The following is a 21305-nucleotide window of genomic DNA, read 5'->3' on the forward strand; positions in this document are numbered from 1 at the left end:
GAACACAAACAAAGGGGAATCAAATTCTCATTGATATATTGATTACAGTTAATCGAACACACTCATTCATGAGTGGTTACTCAATGAACGGTTTCTCTTTCTCAGAAGTACATTTGCACGGATTTACTGCAAATAGGTTGATAACACGTGCAGCTTTTATATTTGTGTAAATTCCCAATAGCAGATAACGATAATTACAGCTACCACACATATATGTCATGAAACGAAAACGCGAAAAGAGAGTGGAAAAAAGGAGAGAACTAGTTCACGCAATAGTCAAATGAAGTATTGATTCTATTGGTAGAGGTAAATTCACGTTCATACAAAATGTACTGATGAATAATAAATGGTATAAATTTGCGATGAAAATTTAGTCATGACTTGAAAATCGTCATAACCGACAAAATACTTAGCTTTTAATAATTGAATACTCATTTAAACCTTTGCAATTCGCTACGAGCTTTATTGAGCGAACAAAAAAGTTTCGTTTCTTCTTTTCTGTTGTGGTTGTTTCTGTAAACGAACCATTATTTGAATGTGGCAAGTAATGCGAGGCTTCTGTTTGTTATCACCGGCTGTCATGAGGGCGCCACCGTATCAGAGCATCAAACGAGCTGAAACCTCTTCAAATTTGACATTTGCTTTTGAATAAACACGCATTTTACAGCTTTCATTTTCGTACGTGCATAAATACTCCAATAAATTTACTAATTTACAGGTATTTTTAATTATTCTTCTAGTTTAAAATATTTATTGGCAGTCACATCAAAACAGTTCGGTTAATATTTTTCATATTTTCAGTTTGGAATTGTCGTTTTCAAACGAAATTCAACAACTTTCAACACGTATTCGATATAAATGTTTGTAAACGTTTACTAAACCAAAGTTTATTCGGAGTGGGCAAATCTACTTATAAATCGGTGCAAACATGTACAATGGAATTGGATTGACCACAGGTATTTATAACTTGACTTTGACACATTTTATATTAAAAATATGAACGTTAGCAAAAGAAAGAATCTTAATTTTTGTTTGCTTTATCTCTACAGCCCGTGGCTCTGGTACAAATGGCCATGTTCAACGAAACCTGTCCTTCGTTCGCCAGGGAAAAAAGGACAATGTAAAATACAAAAATGAAGCGGAGCTATCACAAGCAGAAGCCATAAATAATCGTGGTCCAAACGAAGAAATTCTTGAGCATGAACGAAAGCGTAAAATCGAAGTAAAAGTTTTGGAATTCGAAGAGATTTTAGAAGAACAGGATTATACACCGGAAGAAATAGCAGCGAAAGTGCAAGCATTTCGAGAAAAACTCTTGGGCGAAATTCAAAACGAACAATTGCCAAAGGATGAATTTGGGCGATATGCCGTGCGAGAAACACATCAATTAGCAGCTGCAAAGCAGGAAAAGAATGCAATGTTACGTTCAGCATTTGGCATTTCCGAATACTTTGTTGAGGGCAGCAGCTTTGACGCAGATCGTAAGGCAAAAGAGGAATTAGCAAAAAGTGCCGCACTACAGAAAGAGTTGGAAGCCCAGCGGAACCTTGAAAGCGCAAAAAGTAAACAATACAAATTGGTTAGAACGCCATCAAGAGAACGAGAACTTGTCAATGAAGAGCCCAAAGGAAAGTCAATTGAGGAAAACAAGGGAAAATTCAGCGGAGAAAAATCTAAAAAACGGAAAAAAAGCGACAAATCGAATGATCGACGCGACAAAAAGAAGAGAAAGGCCGACACAATTGACAGTAGCTCATCGTCATCGGAGAACGATTCACCGCCCAAAAAATCGCGACGCAAGCGAAAACATTCTAGTAGTAGTGATAGTTCAGACGATTCCAGCAATTCCGATTCAGAACCGTCGAAAAAGGAAAAGAGGCGCGGCGGCCAAAATAAAGAAAAGAAAAAGCGATCCGATGATCACACTAAAAAGTCAAAAAAGCAACGTCGACATTCCACATCATCAAGTAGTTCTGATTCGGATTCATCTTCGTCTTCATCCTCTGCTTCTTCTTCGTCATCATCCAGTGGCACTGGATCTGACTCACATCAAAAACGTAAAAATCGACGAAAATAAGCGAATTCCGCAATTTTATGAACTTCTGACGTTGACACATGATAATCTATCAAGTGAAGACATCCAATCACTATTCATACCCTCTTTATCACTTTCATTTTGTACACATATTTGCAAATAAATTAAAATTATTGAAGAAAAAAAAAACACTTATCGCCCATATTCTCGCAAAAAAATAACAAACAAAAAATAGGCTTGTAATCATGTGGTTTAAAAATCAAGCAAATTTTCTTGGTTTCAAATCGAATTAAATAAATGTGAAATGTTGAAGGAAAAAAAAGATGTTTTAGTTGAAACTCATTTCAATTTAAATAAATAGATTATCAGAGTGGTATCAATTGCAATTGTCTTAAAATAATTATGGCACAATGAACGAACAATGAAGTGTGTTTTTTTTTCTTAATATTGTGATAAGAATGAACCTTAAACATTCACTCTGTGGGTTGTAGTTGTTTTCTTTGTTCGACCAATGGCAATATTGTATGGTTTTTTTTCTCTTCGTGCTTTCGGTATCTTCATGTAAAACAGTCAAAACAACCATACCACAGAGAGAGATTGAGTGTGCTATTCCATGTTGTTTACGATGTATTTTAATCTTACACAAGTACATTGCGTCCAAATTAAACACATTAAAATGCGATGATGATGATTGTAGAATGGCAAAGTGTTTCGCTGGTCAGGTATTTCTGTGTGTGAACTGGACTCACATACACATTTGATATTGCCAGAGATTTCAACAATTATATATATAAAGTATCGAGTGCGCTATTATCGAAGGCATTTATTATTACGATCACGGCTCTATTCAATGAGATGACAGAAAAAAAAACGTTTTATGATTTTTTTATCGTATCTAACCAATTTTCATGGCACTTTCGACTTTAATAATTTATAATCGATGACGGTAAATATTTTCGGGTGCGAAAAAAGTCCACCAAATTATTGGCAAGTAGAACAATAATCAAAATGTGTGTGTGTATGAGTTTGAAATTGCAGTCGGGGCTAATAAGTATTGAGCTTAGACAAATAAGTAAAGGTGTATTCTGGCATTTAAATTTAAAAAAAAAAACTGATTCTTAGAACGAACACAATTGGGCATTGTATTTGTAATCTCGCTCGCTCGCTCGCACTGTCAACTTGTTTATCTCGTTTTTGCCAAATACATACATTCATCCGTAGGTATATGTATAATACATACAATAATATTCATGAGCTACGCACAGTGTATGTACGAATGGCAAAGATTAACAAAATACCATGATCAGTAGCTTTGTTGTCGAGCACAAGCAAACGTTGTGTGTGCGTTCATTGTTTCATCAGGTTCGATTAGCGTTTGATTAAAATTTCATTTTTGTGTTCGGGTATCTCTCGGTTCTGCTCTGCTCATTCCCAACAAATGTTGTGTAAACTGTTAAATTATATATATGTGATTGAAACTCGGTGGAAATTTTTCGAACGATTTGATATCAAGTGAATAGAACAAAGACAAAAAAAAAAACACTTAGTCGTTTGTATAAGAGGTTTAAAACAAAAATGGATTTTCATGTTATCAAACCGTTGAGTTTCCATTTGGACGGATGTTTGCACTCCCAAAATTGATTTTCAAGTCAAGAAAAAAAAAATGCTGTGTTGTCAAGGCAATGATCAGACGAAATCCCAAAGTGATAAAAAATAATGAATATAATAAAATAAATCGCAATTTGATAATAATTAGTGCATGGATGTTGGACACTGTTACCATTCAAACAGCCGCATTTTTTCGTGGATTTCGGATTAAGCAACGCAACGGAATCTTTTATTTTAGGCGCGAATCAAAATGTCCGGTATAGTCTTAAGTGCAGTGGAATTGATGAGTTCAACGGTCAGTGATTTCAGTGACAAAGTTGATGGAAATATAGTGATAACTGAGACACCCATTCAAATCGATGATGTATCTTGCGAGGATGACGACGACAACCGAAACCACACAACATCAATACCAACAATTTTCGAAAATCAAAATAATCTGGATTATTCGACAACGAATCGACAGAGATCGCCAACGACCAATTCGATTGGCAGCAATAATATATCGATCGTAACCCTAGATGAAAATGATAATGATTCGAGCGTTGTTGATTCCGATTCAGACGTAGATGAAGTGATAAATTGTAATAATGACAACGAATATAGAAGCCCCAACGGAATAGTGTTAGTAAATCAAAATATTGACAACCAGTCGAGTATTTTATGTACGAACAATGATGTAAAGCCGAATATTGGCAGTATAGCCGTACAAAATTCATCCGATATTACATTCGGAAATAAGACGTTCTATCAAGGCCCAGTAACAATAAAGCAGTTTGTATACGATAAGAATAAATGGAAGGAGGCGGAACAATCCGAAAACGATAACCTCGGATACGTAAACAGCAGCACAGACAATCTAAGCCGAAAAGAAAAAGGTAAATCACCGAAATTTTTATGCAATCAAAAATCCATACGTGTGTTTGTGTCTTATGAACTTTCCCGTTTGCGCAATTTGTGGAAGCCATTCATATTTTTAAAAAAGAAATTTTATTTCTCATCCGGCGTGTAGCAGTCAAATGTGAAGATTGACAATGATAATTCAAGCTATGAATGCATAAATAATATACATTTGTTGTTTCTTTTTGTTCGTACATGAATTAACTTTTTTCCTCATACTGAATTTATTGTAGTCGCAATTATTCTACTTGTGACGATGCTAAATTATCGAGAACGATGATACATGAATACAAGCAACACGGTTACATTTGGGTTTGTATCTCTATATCAGAATGAAGTTTGCTCTCTCATGAGTGACGTAAGCAAAATAAAGTTTATAAAAAGCTGGTAAAACCGCGAATCCCAACTAAGTTTCGATTCAATTTTATTGGGTGGGGCGAGGCCAGTCTTTTTTTTTTTCTGACTCTTTGGTCATTTTTGTTTCTCTCAATAAGACCAAGAAATTTAATGTTACTATATCGATAAAATGAACTCGTTTATTTTAAAACGCAAACATTTTTTGTCTTGATTCCGTCAAATGAAAATCAAAATTACGACTTGCCAGTTAAATACTTCCAATTTATTTATTTTTTCTCATTGTGATGGTATAAACACCTAATCACATTTAAATGAATCTGTACGAAAAAGAAAGTTGAATGAAAACACATTTCCTTTGTGCATTTTGTGTTTAGTTCTTTTGTTTTTGCTTGAACATTTCTTCTTCTACAGATTTTCCAGTTACCAAAGATCATCCCGACGAAATCGAAAAGAAATGGAAATGCACTAATAAACAGGCGTTAGCGAGCGCCATTGCTGCTGGAGTGTTAGCTTGCTCATTGTTGTTAGTAATAATATTCGTGAAATTCAACTCTGGCGACAACAACAATACGTCAAGTAAGTAATGCCCAAATGCATAACGGACTGATGCGTTTGACACATCATTTCTAAAACACAAACATTCCTTTTCTTTTCTTTTGATTCTTGAACTAATTTAAAACAACGACACTACAGATCTTGATATAGTTCTCTACTTTCTTTTCGCTTCATTTCTTATCGAAATCAATCGAAATGTGTTAATTTGAATAGAAACCGCATTTTGTGGTTGCTCTTTTCAGTTGGGGACGGAGATGATTCTCGATTGAACGAGCCTATTGATTCCAAAATTGGTTCGAATAATTCGTTATAATTTTTGTTTTCTAATTTTAAAAAAATATGTATGAAAATTTTAGTGTAAATGAGGTTCCTATAATATCTTCGTTACATCACAGCGCCATTCATAACGTACAAATCCTACAAAGGTCTAGATGGCGTTTTTTTTTTTTTGTTGACTTTTAAAGAAAAATTGCAAAATGACAAATACAATATAACACTTGTCAATCACATTAAACAAAAATTAAAATAGAAAAAGAAAATAACAAGAATAAAACATTTCGTTTTTGCGATTCTGTTGGCATTTGTATTCCGACTCAGAGCTTCTGAAGGTTGGCCATCCAGAGGTAATTTCAAATTGCAAATTTTGTTTTGGGGGGTTATTTTGAAATCGAGTATGGGTAATTCCAAAAGTGAAGACCTACAAAAAGGTCCTCACTTTTGAATTTTCAATCAGAGTATGGGTAAAATTTCACTTATGGGTAATCTACCGAAATTGCTTCGGGGGGGGGGGGGGGGGGGGGAATTTCACCCCTCGGACCCTGCTTCAGAAGCTCTGTTCCGACTTATAATTTGATTTCCAGAACACATTTTATCCGATGCAAATCGCTAATAAAATCAAAATCCAGTGCGCGAAATAATTATAGGCGCACTCACAGTTTTATGCTATATTGATATGTTTGTGATTTGTATTGATATTTTTCATTCTTTTTGGTGCTCTTTTCAACATTTCTGTATTGTGTTCAATCCACAATTACTGTAAATATTCGAAATTATCTCTAAAATCTCCTTGAAATAAGTCGGAACTTAATCGCCAACGGAATCGCGTGGTAAATTTGGGTAAATTCACCGGTATCCATCGAGAATTTGAATAGTTTCGTCAGGGAAAATGAATTTATTGATTTCTTGAATACTGTTAGCAGAAATTAAACAATTTAATTTTCAAAGAAAATTAGTTCGATGGAATACTGTATTAGTTATTAATTTATTGAAAAAAAAAAAAAACGTTAGTTTACTTCTTATTCTAATACAATTTTATTTTCAAATCGCAAACTTTTTTGATAGATCATTATTATTTTTACATAAAATCAAGTGTCCATATGACAATTTTTGAAATACAACATCAGTTATGTTCATCGCCTGAAGATGAGACATGTGTCTCGTAAACGTTTGCGATTTGAAAATAAACTTGAATTAGAATAACAATTGTTAGCAATCAAAATATAACATTTAAATTCGATGTTCCCATACCGTCAACAATAGATTCGAATAATTCGTTACAATTTTTGATTTCCTTCACAAAAACTTAAGTATTAATTCATACTACAAAATAAATTCAGTGCACTTTTTTCCCGATACTAACACAATTATTCAGTAAGAATCAGAGCCATTACAGAATAGCATTTAGGTTAGATCGCTAATTAAATCGTCAAAAAAGCAATCTAGTATCTTCGAATATGATAATCAGAACTAACCCCTTTGTAATTAAGTATTTACTATATTTTAATGCTTTTTTTTACATTTTTATAGGCTCAGACATAATCACAGATACCGCAGGACCATTGCGGATCGTGTCGAGAAGTGATTGGATTGCCCAACCACCAAGCAATGAGCTAGTTAAGTTAGAAATTCCTGCGACTCGGGTCATCATAGCACACACAGGTATGATGAAGAGTTAATTCAAAATACCATCCAACACCCAATAAATTGTTATCTTTTACATTTTTTAATCATTTCATTTTTTTCTTCAAAACGCTTTCCAGCCACGGAGAATTGTACGACTCAGGTAGTCCTTTTTTTCTTTTCTTCTTGTTTCAATTTCGAAATCGATGAAATTTATGTACTCAAATGTGCGGTTATTCTTCCATCTTTCAGGCATCATGCACGTTTCGAGTCAGATTGATTCAAACTTTCCACATAGAGTCGCGTGGATGGGATGACATTGGATACAATTTTCTTGTAAATGTTCATGCTTTGCACTCAAATAAATTTGTATTTATTTTATCGACCATTCCACACGAAATCCACCAAGAATTGGATCGACCCTCTCTGAATTGGCTGAAAATTTGCTTGGAGTCTTGTTTTCGGTAGAAAAGAGAAAACCAAAATCTTAGGCCTGTAAGTGGCTTACATTTTTGAGTTCACCCAGTGTAAATTTTTCGAAAAATTGAAAAAATCGAAAAAAAGGGTTTGCGCCAACTGAAAACTAACTAAGGAGTAGTTGACACATTACCAAACCATTCGTACCGTTGGAAAGATAATTGATGGGGCCACAAAAATTACGAAGTCAACTGCCCACTTTGACCCTATTGGGGCCTCCAAAAATGGAGTCAAATACTAAAAGTGAAATATCTCAAAAGAGTGGTGTTTTTTTGCGTTTTTTTTGCGCTTATGTCGCGCCGCTTCAGATTGAAAAATAAAATTTCGTGTATAACCCCCATTCAGTTCGTGTATTTGGCCTCGGCAAGTGAATCATATATCATTTTTCACCGTTTTTATGGGGAAAATGGTCGAAAATGGCTTCTTATGACATTTTGATCTGAGAAAACTGCTATTTTTTCATCAAAATACATGAAAATATGATCATTTGAACATCGGTTTACCTATAAATTTGGTCTGAAACTGACATATCTTCATAAAACAAGCGAATGGTCAAAATCCGCATACAAAATCACACTTATGGCATAGAAAACTCACCTATGGTGGCCTGGTATGAGTCTATTTCCACGAAATTTTAACGAGGAATCGATTTAGACTTATCTCAATCCCGTTTGATGAGCCTAAAATGCCGAAAAATGGCCCTGTTCCAGCCTTTGTTTTCAACTCGCCATATTTTATGCAGAAAATCACTTTTTCTACATCAAAAATGCCTTATTCTGCGTTCCAACATAAATAGCTTTTATTTTTTGAAGAAATAAACCAAAATATACCAACTTCTCTACTCAATTTAGAGTTTTATGTGTAAAATCTTCATTTTGAGCGAATTTTCCAATAAAAAAGTCGATTTGCGACCAAAGTATAAGCAAATGGATATATTATTGTTCACAGACCCCCATTATTTTTCAAAAATAATGGCAGTTTTTCAACATAAAAGTATCAAATTATGCATATTTTAGGTACCTCCCCTACAAAATGACCGTTTTTTGGACCAATATCTATACAAAACGCTAAATTGAGGCCAAAATGTTCGAAAAGTTTGTGTATTTTGGTTTATTTCTTCAAAAAATAAAAGTCTTTTATGTTGGAACGCAGAATAAGGCATTTTTGAAGTAGAAAAAGTGATTTTCTGCATAAAATATGGCGAGTTGAAAACATAGGCTGGAACAGGGCCATTTTACGGCATTTTAGGCTCATCAAACGGGATTGAGATAAGTCTAAATCGATTCCTCGTTCAAAATTACATGGAAATAGACTCATACCAGGCCACCATAGGTGAGTTTTCTATGCCATAAGTGTGATTTTGTATGCGGATTTTGACCATTCGCTTGTTTTATGAAGAAATGTCAGTTTCAGACCAAATTTATAGGTAAACCGATATTCAAATGTTCATATTTTCATGTATTTTGACGAAAAAATAGCAGTTTTCTCAGATCAAAATGTCATAAGAAGCCATTTTCGACCATTTTCCCCATAAAAACGGTGAAAAATGATATATGATTCACTTGCCGAGGCCAAATACACGAACTGAATGGGGGTTATACACGAAATTTTATTTTTCAATCTGAAGCGGCGCGACATAAGCGCAAAAAAAACGCAAAAAACATGCCAAAAAAAACCCCATTCTTTTGAGATATTTCACTTTTAGTACTTTGACTCCATTTTTGGAGGCCCCAATAGGGTCAAAGTGGGTAGGTGACTTCGTAATTTTTGTGGCCCCATCAATTATCTTTCCAACGGTACGAATGGTTTGGTAATGTGTCAACTACATCTTAGTTAGTTTTCAGTTGACGCAAACCCTTTTTTTCGATTTTTTCAATTTTTCGAAAAATTTACACTGGGTGAACTCAAAAATGTAGGCCACTTACAGGCCTAAGATTTTAATTTTCTCATTTTCTACCGAAAACAAGACTCCAAGAAAATTTTCAGTCAATTCGGAGAGGGTCGATTCAATTCTTGGTCGATTTCGTGTGGAATGTTCGTTATATTCTGTAACACATTATTTTCTATTTTTTTATTCAATTCTAGGTAGGTGGCGATGGTTCTGTGTATGTGGGCAGAGGATGGGACATTCAAGGTGAGTTGTAAGACAGTAATAATAATAAGCAATGAAATCTCTGAGATCCTTATTACGAATCGCAAAGGAAAATAAATAAATAACTACGAGTGTTTGAATTTATTCTGAAGGTGCACATACCAAAGGTTACAATATACATAGCATTTGCATTGCATTTATTGGAACTTTCAATAAAATTGCACCGCCAAAACGACAACTATATGCCGCACAGAAATTGATCGAAGAGGGTGTAAAGCTGAAAAAACTAATCCCCGACTACAGGCTATATGGTCATCGCCAATTGATTCCATCGGAGAGTCCTGGTCTAGCGTTATATGAAATTATCAAAACATGGGATCATTTTAGTGAAGAAATCAAGTGATATGTGACGTATAGATGTTATATAATATTTAAAATAAGTATACTTGCACTTCTTATGTATGTATAATACATAAAGGAATACCACTCATTGATATTTTATATTCGCCATTCAAGTTGAAAACCAATTTATGCATTGCAAAAATGTTGCATAAATTCATAAAAAAAAATCAATTGAAAAAAAAAAGATTTTACTTCGTATTTAGAGAATTGTTTTCCCCGGGTTTTTTTTTTTTGTACTATTACGCTCTCATCTTGTTTAAGAGATCTATTTGATATTGTATACAAATAAAACGACTGCATTTTATAAAATTGAATTGTCATTTCAATTATAAAATGTATATTCAATTATTAAAATGGAACTGAATTAGTGATTGGAATATCATTTTCAGCGTTTTGTACATCCATTACATTCATAAATGGATTATTTAGTCATAAAAGATATAGAGGTGACCAAATAAGCCGATTCTTTTTATTTTTTCATACTAATGCCTTATTTTGTTGCAACTTTTATTTAACTTTCGATTTACTATTCCTCTTTTGACCGTTGTTATCAGGTTAAAGCGAATACATTCGTATTTCAAGAAAAAATAAAAGTGAATCGAAATAAAATGGAGCGCTTTACGGTGATGTAAAAAGATTCAAATGACAGTGTCTGAATAAATACTTTTTACTGACATGTTTTAATTGATATTGCAGAATCGGGCCATAAATAATCGATAGATACAGTTTCGTAGCAATTCCGAATGTGTTGTGGGTAATGTGTAAATAGACTGCAATTCTAGTGTGCTTTAAAATTAGTTGCATGGCTCTGCAATATTTAGCAGTTAAAAATTGTATTGGTCAGATTCATATAAATGAATTTGGTTTATTTTAAATGGCTATTGTAAAATTATAAGTAGCGAGATTGTTCAAATAGAGACAATTCTACATTTAGCAATAAAACTAAACAACTAATTTATTGTTTTGCTATTATTTTTTGTTTTCGTAAGTTCTTCCGATATAGTTTATTTGCCGTTTATATGAAAATACTTTCAATGTGTCCGTCTCAAGTGGCCACTAATTCAAGGTGTGTTTTTTTTTTACTACGTATCAGTTCGACACGCGCCAAAGGGCAAAATGAACCATCAGTCGTCAGTCATAAGAGGGGATCTTTTTCTTAAATAATCTTATCAATCGCGAAATTAAAATAAAGCACAATGAATCATCACAACGAACAAATTTCAAAATATGAAAAAGAGCATTTCGCTTTCTTTTTCGTAATACTCTGATTGAATAATCAGCACGTTTGTATTGACCAATTTCCAATTTTCTGGAAGCATTTTTAAAAGAAATGGTTATATTTATGAAAGGGCAATGGTAATTTTTGATGGAGAGGGTAAAATACTCCGTCACTGCCCTACTTAAGCAGCTATGATTGCTAAAACGTTCAAGCGTCAATATAGTTCCAATCGCTTTCAATGGCTTGATAAGCTTTTTTATCACAATCATTCTTTTCATAATCAGTCGGTAATCCCCCCCCCCTATAGATGCGTATAGATGCCCAACGATTTATTTAAATGAAAATGCTAAAATCGTTTCGCAAACAATAACGCTGGAAACGTCAGACTGAAAGAAATGATTGACTCGGTGAAAACAACTAACGAAAAATTTGGGGGAAATGAAATCGTTCTCAAAAGTATGTCCCATTCCCAGTTCTACGATTACTAGTCAAACAAAATGTAATAATTAATTCACCTTTATTTCGCTTATTTAGTTTCAGAGTCCGTTTGTGCGTCTCGTTTTAGGCAACTGGAACGAAAATGGCTGTTCACAGTTGTGGTTCTTGTTTCGATTTGGACAATTACTGGAGTTTTGTTCGGCATGTATGTAACACAAGCGTTATTGACACGAAATATTGACATGGCTGTAGGTGAAAGTTCAAATAGTACAAAGAATGATATTGACTTTGAATGCAACAATGCTCCCATTGTGTCCAGAAGTGATTGAAATGCCCAACCACCAAGCAATGAGCTAGTTAAGTTAGAAATTCCTGCGACTCGGGTCATCATAGCACACACAGGTATGATAGAGAGTTAATTCAAAATACCATCCAACACCCAATAAATTGTTGTCTTCTACATTTTTCAATAATTTCATTTTTATTTTTGAAATGCTGTCCAGCCACGGCGAATTGTACGAGTCAGGTAGTTCTTTTTTTCTTTTCTTCTTGTTTCAATTTCGAAATCGATGAAATTTATGTACTCAAATGTGCTTTTATTCTTTCATCTTTCAGGCATCATGCACGTTTCGAGTCAGACTGATTCAAACTTTCCACATAGAGTCACGTAGATGGGATGACATTGGATACAATTTCCTTGTAAATGTTCATGCTTTGCACTCAAATGCATTTGTATTTATTTTATATTCTGTAACACATTATTTCCTATTTTTTTATTCAATTCTAGGTGGGTGGCGATAGTTTTGTGTATGTGGGCAGAGGATGGGACATTCAAGGTGAGTTGTAAGACAGTAATAATAATAAGCAATGAAATCTCTGAGATTATTATTACGGATCGCAAAGGAAAATAAATAAATAACTAAGAGTGTTTGAATTTATTCTGAAGGTGCACATACCACAGGGCATAATAACAAAAGTATTTGCATTGCATTCATTGGTTCATTTGAATCAACTGAACCTCCCAAACGTCAATTATGTGCTGCTAAAAATTTGATCGCGGATGGTTTTCAAAAGCGATTACTGAGTAATGATTATGGTTTGTATGGTCATCGTCAATTGGTTTCAGGCACACAGAGCCCCAGGGACAGCTCTGTATGATATCATCAAAACATGGGATCATTGGACAGAACAAGTCGAACATTAATGTCGAAGATAAGAATCTCCATCCAAAGATTCGTAATGTTTCAATTTCAACAGAATGTTGAATTTTTTTTTTGTCTAAATGTAACCCATTTTTGTAACATACAATAAAATTGACGCAAAGTCTAATCAAATGAACTTGTTGTTGTAGTTGTTCTCATGCCTACAATGCTTCGAACTCTATTCAGTTGTATTGCTTTGGGTTTATGTGCATCTGCACGCGCATATTTTTAATCCGCTTCATTAATTGCTAGTATCAGTATTTCTTGAATACATTTTAATCGAACACTCAGAGAAAATCATTCTCATATCAACCCATTAACTGTTTCCATTCCAATTACTTCTTTTAGAACGATAATCTTATTATGTGTGATAATTTCTTGGACAAGCAATTAGTAATTCCATATTCTATAAGAAAAAAAAAACATTATCATCAACCCAGCTAGGGTTTAACTCAGCTCTACACAGTAAAACATTGACATCTATATTTAGGCGGAAATTTCGTATGGTAGTAGTGCCCAATTTATATGGGTATGTGTTTTTTGTCATCAAACTTTTGTCATAAATATCCATAGGCGAATATAATCAAAATTTCCCATGGGCAAATCTCTCACAATATCGCCCATGGGCAATTATAATAATGTGTCAAATAAATCACAACTTCGATACAAATTTGGGTATTGAAAACGATTTGCACCACATTATGTGGTGCTAGTGTGACCAGTTGATATTATTGATGGTGATTGTGACGTCTACTCTTTATGTTTGTAAATATGTAAATGTAGATTGTTTATTTCACCTCCTAATCACAGACTGAATAATAAAATACAATTCATTTACAAATTACAACTTTACACCAGCAAGGAAATACTCCCCGATCGAATATCCCTATTGACTTCGAAATGGCACTCTGCTGCAACCGATTGTGTTCACCGCTCACACGATTGTCTAAATTGAATACACTTCGACTAAATATTTGTCTTGATGCCGAATCTAAAAACGATTGTATTACTTTGGTACAATTCCTACACGCTAGAATAAATGACTGATTACGAGCATAGTCCGTGCCATAAGTTTCAATTCTAACTAAATCTCTGTTTCTCACATTTCTTTGGTTGCTATTGTCTACTCGTCTCGTATATACAATTCTTTCTCTCAGTGCCGTACAAATCAACTTTCCTAAGAGGAGATCATAAATAAAAAATACTGTGGTTCAAACCAATTACATGCAGTTACGACATTTCATACAATTTTCTACAGGTGATAGTTACTGCGATGTTAGTATAGGCTGGTATGTTATGGAGCACATTCCAAAGCCCGAATCGCTCATTACAGTTTTTAAAATCACGACTATATATATAGTGGGTATGCTATTTTCTCAGAACACCATTTAAGCCCCTGCATGTTAGGTACCGTTAGAAAGGTTTTGACCCAAATAGTCGAAAACACCATATACATCATGCCTAGAGTGTGGTCTAGTCGAAAATATAGTGGTTGCAAAATTTCGATAAATTTTCAAATCTATACCCATAACCCACGAAGAGGTTACTCAGGTGGTGGTCTGAGGTATCCAAGAAAAGCTCCTCTTCGCCATCTTTCCAACGTCGGTCTAAGCGCCCCGATTCATTTGTAAACGAAAAAGTCATGGGCATTGGCAGTTTGACCATGGTTTTCTATGAAATAATCGATTTGATGTGCGTCCGTATGTCCGAACACTTTTTTGACCCCCACGGATTCTGGTACCCATATGCTCAAGTTGTAGTTGATAACGGAGTGCATCGGAACCCGCACTCAGTTTGACATTTGCAATACAGGAGAGCTGGCTATGGCTTCGCTAGCCTCCATGTATACGATTTTTTCAAGTATTTATTTCGCAAACTAGATCACTTCAGACACCCATCAAGCGAAGTCAGCTCGTAACTATTTGAGAAGACCTTCAAAAAGTTCCATACACACATGCCAATGTTTATGTGATATAAAAGAAAAAAGTCGATTTTCATGAAAAATCGACCCCCTTAAATTTCACGCCAAAGGCGATTTCTCAAAAATCAGTCCAACAACCTTTCACCAAAAACTGAGCGTTTGTAGCCGGCCACCATACCAACAAAGTGACATATGCCATATATCCGGGAAAATTCGTATTTCGAAGTTCTGGACATCGGCGATTCATCAATGAACGGAATTTGTACGAAGAGTCGCATTCTACGAAGAAAATGTAGCCAAAAATACGCATCTACTGGCTGGAAAAGGCTTACAAAAAGCATATCCGCTCAATTTTTGACGATCAATCGATTAAAAGTGGTCACAATGCGATCTGAGGCCATTTCATGGTCGAAAAATAGGTCGGATTGAAGTGAATTTTTCAACTTGCTCTTTTTTCACTGAAAATGATATTTTTGTTCGGAAAACTCGTGAAATACACCTCTAACGAACTTTTGGTCTTCGAAAACTGCTATTTTTTAATAAAAATGACACAACGCAATTTCCTGATAATAAGACCTTAAAATAGACATACTTCTGTCAAAAATGTATTTTTCCAAAAAAAAAAGCCTTACAAAAGTGGTGATATCAGATGAAAAACCTATAGACGAGGTTAAAATGGAGTGACGCTCGAAATACAGCGTCTAAGCGTCACTCAAAATGATATCATTCTTTTTGAGTGGTAAATCCACGCACAGGAGCGTCACTCCATTTTAACCTCGTCTAGAGGTTTTTCATCTGATTAGAAATAATAAATACATTTTGAGAAGCTATCACAAGAATGTTCTTGACTTTAAAAACTACGTTTAATGTTTACGTTATATTTTCTATAAAAAAATTAATCAATTTATTTAAAAGTGATTTTCTATCAATTATAGAAATGATAAATTTTAATGAGGAGCAGCGCCTGTCCAACCGCCGGTGCAGCCGGTGCAATGCACCGAGGCGCGAGCGCGTCAAAGGCGCGCGAGAATAAAAATTCTCAAATTTAATAAATGCGAGCGCGCCGAAGGCGCGCGAGTGTTCTATTTCTATGTATTTAAACACATAACAACCAATTTTTACTGACGATTACATTTAAAAAACCGCAAGATGAGTTTTAAAGAGCGCTAAAAGTGTTTAAATATACTTGTCAATCATTTGAATGAGCGCCGATATTGTACTGTTTACATTTTGAAATTTGAAAAAGGCGCTAGAAATATAAGCAAAATTTGAATATCAGTCCAAGAGAAGCGCACCAAAACACAAACGGTGGACACCTTTTTTCACATTGTAATTGCAATGACAAAAGAAAGAGATGAAAACATAAATTTATTGTTTACGAAAATCGAATAGAATGGACAACAAGAGATGTCGTGTATTCGGATGTTACGAACAAGAGCGTACAACGTACACTGTGCGCTGTGTGTGTATTGTTTACAAACGGATCTAACGGTGAATTGTAATAAAAAAAACACTGTCTCCACAGCTTCAGTACACGGCTAACTTGTTCAAATGTATCCTTTATATTAGTACGCTTGTGATCTTGCACGCAAAATGTTCTTGTCGACTAATTTTGTTATTTTGAGTTATTGATTTCTGTTTTTTTCTGTCGGGCTATTTTGCTACATTCGATCCTGTCCTTCGAGAGCATATTGAGCGTGAAAAAAATCATTACCTCTCTCCAAAGATTCAAAACGAACTTATCGCAATTATTGGTGCAAAGGTGAAGACGCATATTTTGGATTGTGTTAAGAAAAGTAGATATTTTTCGCTCATTTTGGACAGCACAACTGACATCACCCATGTTGAACAAATGACAGTCGTTTTACGGTATGTGTTTGAGAAACAAGCGACTCAGCGTTATGAAGTTAGAGAGAGTTTCATTGAATTCTTGGAAATGCACGAAAAAACTGGACTTGGGATCAAAGAAATGGCAATCAATGAATTGGAATCACTTGGATTAGATCCCGAAAACTTGAGAGGTCAAGGCTATGATAATGGCGCGAACATGAAAGGGAAAAACATCGGCGTGCAGAACCTAATTCTGGAAAAATACCCAAGAGCATTTTTTGTACCATGTTCAAACCACTCACTAAATCTTGTTGTGAATGAAGCTGCTGCTGCATCGGGGGCAACCGTTAGTTTTTTTTTTCTTTGGTCGAAGAGATTTATAAATTTCTTTCAGGTTCTTCGAATTGGTGGGATATTATGAAAAGCCATATCACGACAGCTTCCACGTTAGCTCCGAAAAACCTTTGTACAACTCGATGGTCCAGTCGAATCGCTGCAATGAAACCACTTCGGCTGAATCTTGGCAAAATAATCGCTGCATTGGATGAAATTAAGAATTCAACCGCTTTCAAGGATAAAGTTCGTTATGAAGCTGGAGCAATTATCGACAAAATTAATTATCCGTTTGTGTGTGCAGTATGTATGTGGTACGATGTTTTAAGTCACGTTAACATTGCTTCGAAAGCCCTGCAATCAATTGATTCGGATTTGCAAGCCGCTGTACTTTGTTTGGGTAGTACTAAATTTTTTTTTGGAAGAATACAGATCAACTGGACCTGAAAAAGTTTTTAGTGAAGCAACAGAAATCTGTGAGAGTATGGAAATCGAGGTCGTTTATACAAACAGTCGCAAGCGTGTTGCTGTTGGACGTGAAATAAATTCGGAAGAAAGCTTCCAAAATGATTTCATTGATGTTGTCTTGAACGTAGCAATCAATGCAGTAGAGGAGCGATTCGTTGCATTAGAGAAGCACAATTCAACATTCTCCTTTCTCTACAAATTTGACGATTTTGATCAAAATAGAAGAAATGAAAATTTGCTCAAGTCGTGCAAACAGCTTCAAGTAACGCTTTCAAAGGGAGAAGAATGTGATATTGATGTTGACGAATTGATTTCAGAGATGACGGTTGTGGCGGAATTGGTAAAGCATCGTCATTTGGTTAGAGTCATCGATATACTCAACGGGATCAAGAGCAGCGGTATGGAAAATCTTGTCCCCAACGCCGTTATTGCTTACAGGATATTTTTGACAAGTCCTGTGTCAGTTGCAACCGCTGAGAGGACTTTTTCTAAGCTGAAAATAACTAAAAACTACCTGCGCAATTCGATGTCACAAGACCGTTTAAATGGCTTAGCTACAATATCAATTGAGCATGAAATTGCTGATTCAATTCAATATGAGGATATCATCGACGAATTTGCCGCTTCCAAAGCCCGGAAAGTTTCCTTTTACTGATCAGTTACGAAAATTCGCAATATTTAATAATGAACATTAAATGTTATATCACGCAATAAAAATTATTTACAAATCGAATGTAAAACATTCATGAATAAATACTGTTTTCGCTACAAAAAGATACGATTTAAAATTTAAATTAATCATTGTCAAAGAAAATTGAGTCATGAAATTTCAGGGGCGCATGAATAAAACTTGCACCGGAGCGCCGTGAGGGCTCGGACAGGCGCTGATGAGGAGTGATGTAATTTAACATTCATACTGCTTTCTTGGCTATTCGAATGACAAAGTGCTTGAATATCCGCGTATATTTTATAACGCATCCCAAATAATAGCCAATAGAAATTAAAATGTCTGAAAATAAATTGTATCAAGAACACAAACACAATAAACAGATACATACATGATCCCATAATATTACTAATTACTTTGTTTATGAATAATATTGGATTGGAAAACGATTGCAGAAAAGTTTTTGTGCACAGCCATAGATTATACATAGTAAAGAGTGCGTGATACATTATGACTACAATATAAACAAGGAAGAGGTGGTGTATTTGAAAGCAGCGATAATCATTCAAGTCACCTCTTGTTTCGGGTGCAGTTTGCGATGCAGCAAAAGTCAGGAAGTAATATTTGCTGTTACTGTTTTTTTTTTTTTTTTTGAAATGATTTATATAACTAATAGAACATCTCAATTACAAAGACATTCATTTGCTTCGTATGTGCAAAATATTCGAAAACGAAATGAAAACAATGTAATGAAGTTCATGTAAACTTGTGCCTATCGTTTTATTTTTCATTGTTGCTGTTTCAGCGACCATAGATAAGGCTATTATAATGCTATATTGTGGTGCCAGCGAAGATAAGAGACCGGTAGATCCCCATGCACAATGAATTTATAGCTTAAATAAAATCGATGCTCGTAAGTTGAAACAATTGCGTGTTCAACGCGAAAGAGAAATGACTGCACCGCAAATGATCAACAGAAAGGCAAGCGAAGATAGAATTATGCTAAGTATATAATACATTTGACAGATTTGATTTTCTAGTTTCATTCCAAACTGCTTTATTTTTTGTATAGATAATTTCAATTAGAAATAGTGGTGGTTTAAATAAATGTTTGTTTGTTTTTTGTAATAATCAGATTCTACAGGCCAGAATCTCAATCAACTCCAACCCAAATGGATATGGGCGATGGTGATTGTGGCGTCTACCCTTTCGGGTGCATTGTTTGGCTCGCTCCTAACATCAGCCATCTACATGCGCAGCCATTGGCATGCAAACAATGATCTCTCTGATCATCGTGAGTAGCCACATATTTAGGCTTGGATTCGAATGAAGTGAAAACTCGTGTTTAGAATAAAGTGCCCAGTTCAATTGACATTTGAATGTAGAAGAGTGACGATGAATGTGTTGAATGAAGAAAATATCTCAGTTTCAGAATCAGATGTCACGTTCGATACAACGGGACAGTTGAAATTTGTGTCAAGGAATGATTGGGTTGCTCAGCCACCAGAAGAGAATCCAATTCTGCTTGAACTTCCAAGTACGCGCGTTATCATCGCACACACAGGTACATTGCTTTAATTTAGATATACTACTCTATTACCTATACACTTTAAATTGTTCTTTATTGTTTCCATTTTGCTAAGCCACGCAAAATTGTTCAACACAAGTAAGTCGCATCCATTGCATGATACAGAGATGTGAAGAAGAAAACAAAATAATTTCGAACATTTTTTCTCAGGCAAGCTGCAAGTTTATTGTTCGAAGTATTCAAGCGTATCACGTTGAAACACTACGAATGGACGATATTTCGTATAATTTCTTGATCGACGGCAATGGTAATGTATATATTGGTCGGGGTTTTAATATTCAAGGCAGACACACTAATGGCTTTAACGAGAAAAGCATTTGTATCGCATTCATTGGGAATTTTCTGGAAAACCCACCACCAGACCTCCAATTGAAAGCCGCACAAAAATTGATTGAAGAAGGAGTTTCATTGAAAAAACTCGATGAAAATTACAATCTTTATGGTCATCGACAATTGAAAGCAACCGAAAGTCCTGGTCAAGCATTATACGAAATAATGAAAACATGGAATCACTGGACCCCAGATATTAAGTAAATTGTGTCACACATTAATGGTGCAATCTATAAATACATTTGCGATTCAATTAAATGAGAAGAACATTGTACCATTTTGTGATGGCTTTATTATCATTTAATTTTTTTTTAAATACTCGCTCGAAGGCTGCATGCTATAGCTTTCGCAACATTTAATAATTTCGAATTTAAGTTGTTAAGTTTTGTGTGAGATTTGTTTTGATTTTTATCAAAATCTTCCATTAACATAAACTTTACCATAAAATAAAATGATTGGCAGTCCTCAAAATAGAATGAATGTTACGCTTATAGCCGACATATATCACCCCCATTTACATTCTCAATGAAAATTGAAATTGTTTAACGCCTCAATGCCAAGTGATTGGGAGCATCAGTTAGGGTTAATTTCATTGGTATAACTCATGACTTGTAAAACAATATTGTGATTGTTATTTTAGGTTCTGTGTCTCAACCGCAGGAACAGATAAAGACAATAAAATTTATGGTTTTAAATTGTTGAAAGCTATCAATGGGAAATTGAATTATCTCTTTTTTTTCTCGCAAATTGACATTGATTGTAACTCATTTTTTGTTCATCTCAAAACAAAGTGATTGTTTTATAATTTATTGTTGTTGTATAACAAATTGCACGAATTTTTTTGAAATTCTTTTCGGTCATATTGAATGAAGTCATCCTAGTGTTTAAAACACTTCCGCAAGAGGTTTGAATAACGTTCGTAATATACAAAAAGCGAGCATAGAACTTCGCAACGGGCAACACTACTTCAAATTAACCTCGACA

The 21305-nt window shown here is 34.7% G+C and overlaps 2 protein-coding genes across 2 annotated transcripts; both read left to right on the top strand.

Moving 5' to 3' along the window:
* Positions 1 to 560: 560 nt before the first annotated feature.
* Positions 561 to 2357, top strand: LOC129575533 (serine/arginine repetitive matrix protein 2-like). The gene is made up of 3 exons (XM_055459296.1): positions 561 to 718; positions 802 to 956; positions 1050 to 2357. The coding sequence occupies exons 2-3, from the start codon at positions 929 to 931 to the stop codon at positions 2075 to 2077; spliced, it is 1056 nt and encodes a 351-aa protein (XP_055315271.1). The 5' UTR covers positions 561 to 718; positions 802 to 928; the 3' UTR covers positions 2078 to 2357.
* A 474-nt stretch (positions 2358 to 2831) lies between these two features.
* LOC129575764 (peptidoglycan-recognition protein LC-like) lies at positions 2832 to 21045 on the top strand. The gene is made up of 13 exons (XM_055459765.1): positions 2832 to 4521; positions 5312 to 5476; positions 5698 to 5748; positions 7262 to 7393; positions 7495 to 7517; positions 7607 to 7690; positions 9917 to 9965; positions 10076 to 10322; positions 19297 to 19409; positions 19539 to 19697; positions 19830 to 19967; positions 20047 to 20069; positions 20142 to 21045. Exons 1-13 carry the CDS (start codon positions 3894 to 3896, stop codon positions 20523 to 20525), a joined length of 2196 nt encoding a protein of 731 aa, XP_055315740.1. The 5' UTR covers positions 2832 to 3893; the 3' UTR covers positions 20526 to 21045.
* The last annotated feature ends 260 nt before the right edge of the window (positions 21046 to 21305 follow it).

The sequence above is a fragment of the Sitodiplosis mosellana genome, unplaced genomic scaffold, assembly GCF_009176505.1.
Source record: "Sitodiplosis mosellana isolate CC-2019 unplaced genomic scaffold, AAFC_SMos_1.0 Smas_scaffold_6167, whole genome shotgun sequence".
Taxonomy (NCBI): domain Eukaryota; kingdom Metazoa; phylum Arthropoda; class Insecta; order Diptera; family Cecidomyiidae; genus Sitodiplosis; species Sitodiplosis mosellana.